Source organism: Pundamilia nyererei, unplaced genomic scaffold, assembly GCF_000239375.1.
Source record: "Pundamilia nyererei isolate P.nyererei 1_Seehausen unplaced genomic scaffold, PunNye1.0 scaffold00580, whole genome shotgun sequence".
NCBI classification, from domain to species: Eukaryota; Metazoa; Chordata; class Actinopteri; order Cichliformes; family Cichlidae; genus Pundamilia; species Pundamilia nyererei.
Window position 1 is genome coordinate 139,757 of NW_005187981.1, and position 9,856 is coordinate 149,612.

The following is a 9,856-nucleotide window of genomic DNA, read 5'->3' on the forward strand; positions in this document are numbered from 1 at the left end:
GTCTCCGTAAAACATAACACACAGGAGGAGGCAAAGTCTCTGTTCATGCTTCTCATCAGGGCCAGTTCGTCTGTCTGAAACACCTCTAATGCAAAAAACAAAAATACAAGCTATCTTCATTTCAAAATCTACTTGAATATGATTTTAAAAAGCATTAAACAACAATCATACAGAGTAACACATGCAGTGAAATGTTTGTGTCCAAGCTGTGGACAGGCTGCAGACGTAGCCGCGCTATGGTCTTGCAAGGAAACAGTCACATTCTTTAGAACACCGAGTTATATTGGCTCTTCTTAAAACATTTTTTCTACATTTGCTATAGAACAGACCTCAGATAACCCAACTACATTATTACATTGTTGCCAAAAAAATACTGTAAATGTGATATAAACAATTATGTCATTTATCCATCTTCTCTGTGGCTGGGTTGTGGGGGCAGCAGTCTAAGCAGAGAACCCCAGGCCTCCAGGGCCTCCGCCCTGTGGGACACACAAACCACCCAAACTGGCTTCTTTCAATGTGCAGGATTAGCAGCCACCCTTCAGAAAAAGCTAATGTCATGCTTGTATCTGTGATCTTGTTCTTTCAATCACTACCCAAAGCTTATGACCATAGGTGAGGGTAGGGATGTAGAGCAAACAGTAAATTGAGATCTTCGCTTTTATATTTAGCTCTCTGTTCACCATGATGGACTGGTACAGAACCCACATGACTGCAATTGTGGCCCCAATCCATCTGTCAATTTCTGGTTATCCCTCTTTTACTTGTTATCTTCCAACACAGTATGAGTTTAGAATGTCTTGTCATTTGTTAGTTATGGTTTGGCCACTTTGTTTATTCATTTATTTTTACCAACAGAACAAAGACAGCAGGATGACAACAGAATGGAACTCAACAATGGAAAACAGAAAGCAATCAGATAGCAAACAAACAAGAACTGACATGAAAACCCAAAAAGAAACTTTAAAAAGACAAAGGCAACTGATATGTCAAGCAATGGAGGAGATCGAACAACTCTGGAGACAGACAGAAAGAAAGACAAATGAAATTGACTTCTTAAAGACAAAGACAGAGGGGCAACAGGAAGACATTGAGAGACTGACATCTGAAAAAAATAAACATCACCTACTATTAAAGCAATTTAACTTCCAAATAAAAAATATAACTGAGAAACTCAAACAAAGCAAAAATTCAGTTGCTAAGGAAAAAACAAACTTTCTGAAAATGTGGACTAAAATATATCAAGAGAAGGATACTCTGGACGGAAGACGTCAATACTTCATCAACGAGCGACACAAGCTAGACACTATAAAAGCTAGTAAGACAGAATCACCAATAAGGGAGGAACCCAAAGAGCCCCTTAATGAGCAGGTAAAGCGGGAACTGGATATACTGGAGAATGCAACTGAGAAAAACAGGGAAATAATGCTTGAAGTAAAGAAAGTTAAAGAAAAAATGGAGAAAACTAAAGCAAACATACAGCAAGCATTAAAAAGAAATAAAAAGGACATTTCAAAAAACAGTGAACAAATTAACCACATTAAACATATTATGTATGTAAAGATCAACATGGTCAAGCACAGATGGGCAAGCATTATAAAACAGGCTGAAATGAAGAAAATTCACATGTATAAAGAAGGGCAGAGAGAAAGAAACGATGGAAAAGCCACATTTGACACAGTGAAGAGAAAACTGTGTAGAATCCAGGAAGAGATGGAGAAACTTTGGGATGTGCTGGAAGACAGTGAACAACCACTGGAAGTGACTCAAAGTGCAAAGCAGCAGCTAATGGCAGAGAACAATCACATGAACATCAAGATGAATATTGATTATCAAAAGCAACAAGATTCAGATCTAAGCTTTAAAGTGACACACATCCAGCCTGAAAGAGATGATTTAAAGAGAGTTGAAATGAAACTAAAGACAGGAAGGGAAAATGTAGAAAAAGACAAACCAAATACTTACATGCAGAATTTGATCTCTGAGGAAGAAGAAAACAATGAAGTGCTTTGTAACAAGGGTGAAGAAACAAAGCAGAGCATGAGGGACTTTACAGAAGTAAAGGCTCAAACGAAATGGACAAATTTTCGAGAAAAGCAAAAAAGAAGGGAGGTTGAGCGTTTGCTGGAGAAGATAAGGAAAGAGAGGGATGAGTTAGAAATCATGAAGACAAAAATACAGCGACAAAAGGAAAGGGTTGAACAAAAACTGGAAAATACTGTCACTGAGATAAAAGGTAAAATAGAAAAAACTGGTGCAGAAATGAACAACACTTGGGAGAAAATGCAGAGAACCCAAAGGGAGATTAGTAAGAACCAGGAAGAAGCCAAGAACTATATGGTAAGTATTTATTCTTTCCTTTTAGGTATTTCTTGTCAGGATCCCCTGATTTTTATTGAACCTGCTTTTAGTTGATAGACATTCAGTATTTGATAACGATTCCTTTATTTACCGACTGGAATTGTTGGAAGAAATACTCCATTAAGTACTCCAATAAAACTGTAAAAAAGTAGTAAGATGCCTGATATAACAGTTTGGGTTTAACTGAGCTTGAAATTGTAATTTGCGTATACATAATTTTTTAATATTCTGACAATTTAAAGGGTATGGTTACTGATATCCACATACTGTAGTTGCTGTTGTCAATAAGTTGTGGAAATTATTCTAGCCATCCTAAAGATGATAAGAACTATCCCCAGGCTATGCAAAGTTAACATTTCTGACTTTTTCTCCAATGTTTCCCACTTGGTTCAAGCATGGAATGTTAATTACATAAGTAATTTTACTGTATAAACCTAACAAACTGAAATGCAAAAGAATGTGTAAAAATAATCAGTTACGCATTGGGAACGGTGGATTTTGGAGTCAGTGGCGAAAATACCGCCTACCACCAGATGTGTTTTTTTGTTTTGGGGTGGGGGGTGCCCTTTAAACATGGAAAAGATAGACATACACCAGTGGCAGGCAATAGAGAAAGAAAGGTGAAGAATGATTGAGTGCACTTAAGTCTGCTATAGTAAAGTAAATTATGTCATCAGACGGTGGGCACAAATGTCCATGCAGACATCAGTGTGCCTGTGTGTAATCAAAGCTAAGTCTGCTACCAGAATGGCATCACACTGTGCTGATAAGATGCTGATAATGTTATATTTAATTTAATGAAAAAAAAGAACAGTAAACATTTACAGTTAAGCATGAATAACTTCTGCTCATAGTAGTAAACTCATTCCATGTCATCTTGATCCTTATCCATGTAAGGCTACGTCCACACTTACATGGGTATTTTTGAAAACTGAGATTTTCCATTTTTAAAAAAAAATCCCATCCACACGTAAAAGCCAAAAAAGCTAGTTATTAACAGCAGAGGTGAGGCAGATCAGTTTTACAAATCAAAATTTATTAAGAAAAACTACTAAAAAGCATAGAACTGAAATCAGAGTTCTTAGGGTAGCAGGGCCAAGACTGCAAGACTGTTAATTAAAACAATTAACAAACAATGATTAAAACCACAAGGCTCGCTGCCACCCTAGTAAAATAACTCGATAAAGTAACTAAACAAAATAGTCGAGACCGGCCACTTGAGGCAACCTACAGAGAGGAGTGCCCAAGGGTACCACCAATTACTCACCAATGTAGTTCCACAGCAAACCTCACCGTCACTCACACTGAAATCTAAATGGTGCGGTCTACCTATGCCTGGTGTGTACACTCTCATGCATCGAGGAGGGGATTCCACCTCATGTGCCTAGCCCCTCAACAAGCGGCCGCACCTCCACTAAAGCAATAAAACAAAGCGTAAAACATTAAACAAATTAGTAAAAGAGATAAATAAAACAAACCCACCCTAAGTTACAGTTCTTTATAAAAGCAAGATTACAACAATTCCAAGTAAAAGATCATAAAGAGTCAGTCGAGGCCAGTCCATAAACATTTGTAAGGCCACAACAAGACAGAACAAAACTGAACAAGAAAGAACGACACAAAACAGCAGCAGTATGGCACAATCCTGTAACAAAAGAGGGAAACAGTCGTCAAGGTCCACCCTACTATATGCCACATTATGACAAACGCAAGAGTCCCTCTTACCATTCTCTAAAGGGTAGTGATGGCCCGCTTGAAGCTGAAGCTCCGGTGCGTGTGTCAAAAAAATCAACACACTGCTTCAGAAGCACTGTGTCGAAGCTTGATTCGTTTGGCCAGACTCACGTGATCGGTGACGTCCGAAGCTTCATTTAGAGCCTAACTGCTTCGGTATCTGATTCAATGGTTTATAAGGAAGCGAATCATTCACGGGATTTGTGGAGTGTTTTGATGGTGACAGCGAACCACTGATCATTCCACTGAGAGATTTGGAGCCAGCGAGGAATTGAGGAGGTTCTGTTGTGTGGGAGAATTTTGAGTTGATTTTTTGTCAATCCGGTGGGTTTTCCAGCTTTGTGTTCTGGCTGTTTGCTTTTGTTTTGTGCGTGTTTATTATATCTGAAAACGGGAAAAAGGTAAAATGTCAAAAATCTGCTTCCATAATATAAATATCATTAAATAACTTTAGAAAAACTTCCACTTGACTCTTTACATGTAATGTTGTAAAAATATATATTTTATTGTTTAATTAATCTGAAAATGTTAGTCTGCCAAATGTGCAGCAATTGAATTTATTTATTCTCTTTATCTGATCGTTTGTGGGGCCCAGGTAGACTGTATAACTGCATCTCTACCAGTTTCTCTGCACTCCAGCCTCCTCTGGGCCATGTGAAGGGATTTTCCTTAAGGCAGGAGAAATTATCTCCACGAAAAGGAACAGGTTCGGCCATCGCACACTAGAACAAATTTTCTTTTTAAATAAAAATGAAAAAGGGTTACCTTAAATGCATCATGTTTTTAATTTGCAAGTTCATAAGCATTTTCCTTTTCCATTTCACAATCAATTCTACCCCCAGGTCAAAAATATGTCTGGGGAAATTTCCCTAATATAATATTATTTATAAATACACCTGTCTAGCGATTGATTGCATAAGTGCATGGAGGCAGGACCTCAGAGCAGAAGCATACTCCATAATGTGTTGTACATATTATATGTAACGTGGTATTTTTCAATTATTGTATTTACCAACATCAAGAAGTCACAAGCAAAGGAAGACCACACCATGGTGCATAACAAGGAGAGTTTACTGGTCAAAACTATTTATTAAACAAATAAAACACATTTTTTTAACCACCAAAAAATACACGTTCAAAGCAACACAACGGCGGCCCAATATCAGACAGAATTCCACTCAGTAGAGTGGGCAATCATAATGAAGCAGTTGGTTTTATTTTGTGGATTCAAGCTGCTCTTCGTATTTTTGGCCACCAGATGTCACCAGAGAGGACTGTGTTGAAAAGCTTCGAGTAATGAACCGTTTTTCAATACAAGCTTCAGTGCTTCGGAAAGCTTCATTTGGCCATCACTACTAAAGGGCAATACTAAAATGAGCAGCTTTCCTGAGGAGCTCTGCAGTGCTTAAGCTGCCTAATGCTCTCAGCCACCTTGGATGGGAAAAGACTGCCAAATACCTCCATGTGGTAGTGAAGCGCAGCTGTTTCTTATAAGGTTGCTAATTATCAGCTGGGAAGGTGGATGTTAGTGCTGCATTCGAGGACATCACGTAAAATCCTACCCCAAAATCTGCTTCACTACACTAGCATACTCAGCCAGATGGTGGACACGTACATGCTCATGCAAGTTAGTCGTGTTTGAGTACTTTGCTCGCATTATACATCTGCACAAGGGGCAGACCGTTTTGGTTACATCCTTAGGTTTACTATTTTCATCTGGTTTAAAGCCAAAGAAATCCCAACTTGGCAACTTTATATTTCTTTAGTGCTGTCAACGTTAAAGTGCCACCATCACGACTAACGCGTTTAACAATTAACCCATCTGGATCGCAGACTGAGTCAAAATCCCTTAAATGTCTCTCTCAACGCATTTCGAGCAGTTTGTCCAAAGTTTATTCATTCTGCACTCCAGATGGGTTAATCGTGATGACCGCATAAATGTTGACAGCCCTAATTTTTTGGGGAAATTAGTTCGTCCATGTTTGGACTTCATCTGTGTTGTAAATGTGCAAATCACTCCATGCATGACTACATTGCTCTGCCAATCAACAAGTCTGCGTATGCGCGAATATATCGCCCATCGTCGATTATTGGACTCACAATTGTCGGTTGGAAAATTTTTACATATGGCCCAACCCTAGTAAGATCCATAAATGTGAAACAAAAAATTAAAACATAGATGTTTTAAGAAGATCTTTGTTGTCTTGGTGTCATCAAAAACAAAAAAAGCTCTTTTTTTCTGTTTTTGTGAAGGAAAAACTGACATCCATGAAAACTTGGGTCAACAAATGGATATCGGCACAATCTACAATCAAACATACTTTCTCAGTGAACGCATCCAAACTTCAAGAATCACAGTATGAAATAGACACAGACTCCCTTGAGGATCAAACATCAGCAATTCCAAAGGAGAAAAGAGGGAAAGAAAGTATAACAGATACAACATCATTACAAAATTCTGTAACATTAGATGATCAGCATCAAAATAAAAAAATAAAAGAACAACAGAAGGAGCATTTTGAATCCAAATATTGTTTTGCAGAAGGCAAAAATGGGGAGCAGGACTTTTGCTTACAGATGCGAACTGAAATTCATGAAGAAGTAGTGCATGATAAAACTGAATTACTGATAATTGTAAGAGAAAGGGAAGAAGTGGAAAAACTGATACGTAACCTAAAGCAGCAAGAGGGGGAAATAGAGGAACAAATAAAGTACACTATTGATAACATGAAAGAAAAAACTCAAGATATAAAAAGGCTCATTTTGGAAATAAATGACCTGCAGAGGGCAGACACTGTAATTACAGTCGGGGAAACTGAAAATGCCCAGGAAGTATTAACTAAGCTGTTGGAAGAAACTGAACAGAGAAAGATTTTGATGGTGAACACCAAAGTTTTCAAAAATGAAATAATAAAATATGAAGTACAAGAGGGGGACGATGCCAAAAAAATAAAACAAGAGTCTAGCTTGATAAGGCTTAATGTTAACAAGCAAAAACTAATTCAGAAATCAGGAGAAGAGATGAAAAAACATGTTGAACACACCGATGAAGATAAAAAGGACAGAGGAGCTGATATACAAAGACTCAGGGCAGAGATTTACAAAACACAAGAGATTATAAGAACGCTAAGAGGAGGACTTGAGAACCTAGCGGAAAAAAATAACATGGACAAATATCAACAGAATGAAGGCAGTGAAATTGAAGGATTGCTAAAAGACATCAAACAGTTTCAAGAGTTTTTGGAAATTGTAAAAACCAAAATAAAGCAAAGTGAAGTACATATGACAGAAGAAATGAGCAATATAAAATCAATGAAAACTGCAGTGAAAAAGAAGACAAGAGAATTAGATCAAAGGTTAGAAAATACTTTGAAAGAGAGAGATGGATTAGACATCTTTAAAATAAAAATGCAGAGGCAAACTGAACTGATTCGGCAGAATTTAGAAAAAATGGCAAAAGTTAAGAGCACAGTCGAGAAAATAGCTGCTAAGACCAGAAGGAAAATTGAAGAGATAGAAATTAGTATGAAGGAGACTGAAATAAAACTAAGACAGTTTAAAGACCTTGACTGCATTAACCTTAACTTGACAAAAGGCGCAAAACCAGACATGGAACATGGTAGTACACCTAAGCAAAGAACTGCTCTTGAAATTTTCAAGACTGAAATTAAGAAGACAATGGACAATAAAAGAGATAAACTGACAAAAAACAAAATGGACAAAGAAACTGAGGAAACAGAAAGCCTCAAACAAGTTAATGAGAAACTGGAGGAGGTAAAACTTTCATTAGACAGTCTGGGTCAAAAAAATAAAAAATCAGTTAGTGAGAATGTAAAACAAATAATCAAGAGAGAAGAGACTGAGATGACAGAACAGATCCAAACAGCGATAAAGAATGAGAAAATGGTTAAACAGCTAACTGAAACAGAAATACAGGAGGAACAGGTGAACCAATTGAGGGAGAAAACTGAAAGAAAAGAACAGGAGCTTGATGACGGAGTACACATGACCAAAAGGCAAATAAGAGAAATGGAGCTGCTGCAATCAGAATTGAAAATAAAGGTAAAAGAATTTGAGCGTTTTTTTAGAAAAAGTATGAGAAAAAAGGAGGAAATTGAAATAATGTGGTATGAAATACAACAAGAAAAGGAAGCATTGAGGACCGAGATCAAAAAGAAAAGAAGAGAATTAGACCAAAGACTGGAGATGACTATGAGAAAAAGGGATGAACTAGAAGTGTTAAGGGTAAAATTGAAACGACAGATGGAAGAGCTGGCTGAGGAGAAGCAGAGAGACCATAATCTGTTCATCCATCTACCCAATGAACATGAAAAACATTTTGGAAGGAAAGATGTCAAAATGTTAATGGAGAAAATCAAAAACCACAGCTTAAAAGTTTCTCAGTATACTATTTACATCCAAGACATAAGAGACAAGTTTAATTTACACATGGGAACAATTAGGACAGAGATAAAAATTCTAGAAAATGTGAATGCTCATTTAGAAAAGGACAGAAAAGGATTCAGAGAAGTTGAGGCTGAAAATAAGAATATAACAAACAAAATGAAGAGGTTAAAATATCAGCTTAATATACTCTTTGGAAGAGTTACCATACAAGACACTGCAGAGATGGATGAAACAATCAACATCTGGGAAAAAATCCAAAGAGAAAAACAGAAGCTTGATATGAGACTAGAAAATATTAAAAGGGAAAGACAAGAGATAGAAGTTCTGGTGGTTGAGCTGGAGATGAAGAAAAGAGAAAACCAACGTGTAATCAAAACAAGAATTCAAAAAGAACGGAAGATAAAAAGAATATGGGCTACTTTCAAAGAAGAAAGAACTGCCCTCGTGAGAGAAACAAAGCAGAAAAAGGAGGTTGAACAACGACGAGAGGAGATCATCAAACATCAAGGTGAACAAGAAATAAAGCAGAAGTTGCAAAAAGAAAAGAAAGGGATGCAAAGTGAAATTGAAGACATGAGGATGAAAGAAAAAAGGAAACAAATTCAAAAACAATGGGAACTAATCAAGAAATACTTAGGGGAATATAAAAAGGTAATTAAAAACACTCAATTCATCATTGGAATAATTCAGAATGAAAATAAACACATGCAAGACCAAAAAACTTTCTACATGACCAAAAGGAAAGAAACACTGAATATTAAAAGTGAATTAAATAGGCAAAAGGAAATTATACGGTGTGCATTAAAAAACATACAACAAGAGCCAAAACATGGGGAACAAGTGGAGACAAAAATCAAGACGGAGCAAGGAAAGCATGAAAATGAAAGGAAAAAAATATATGAGATAGAAAAAGATGCCTTGGATGACTTGAGTGCAGACGAGAGTCAAGACAAAGAGGATCTTGAAAGAGTGAAAGAGTTGTTGAAAAAGAACCAGAAACTTGACATGAGAGGCTGTAAAATCAAAAAAGAAATAGACATATTAAAACAAAAAAATGAAAACATAAAAGAGGAAAGGAAAACCACTGAAATAAAAGAAACTGAAAAAAAAATGAAACTGAAAGATTTCAATAAAATGTTTTGGGGCAAACAAAAAGAAAAACACAGTACTGAGTATCTGACTGTAAAGAAAGAATATAAAAGAGAAACGACTAAGGATGGTATAAAAAGGGTGATATTACAAGACACAAAACAAGACTTGATAAAAAAAGAGATCAAAAAATGTAAACAGGAAAAAGAAAAAGTCATCCAGATGAAAACTAGACGTGAGAATAGAAAAGAACTGTTGTTGAAGG

General features: G+C 36.6%; 1 protein-coding gene across 1 annotated transcript in view; it reads left to right on the forward strand.

Moving 5' to 3' along the window:
• The window catches only part of LOC102193464 (trichohyalin-like), a gene marked incomplete at its 3' end in the record, with an annotated part of 13,530 nt that extends 3,962 nt beyond the window's left edge, over positions 1-9,568 (forward strand). Inside the window, exons 2-3 of the mRNA XM_005754521.2 lie at positions 859-2,340; positions 6,349-9,568. Coding sequence (XP_005754578.2) covers positions 859-2,340; positions 6,349-9,568 — 4,702 coding nt within the window. The remainder of the gene's footprint in view (positions 1-858; positions 2,341-6,348) is intronic.
• Between the last annotated feature and the right edge of the window lie 288 nt (positions 9,569-9,856).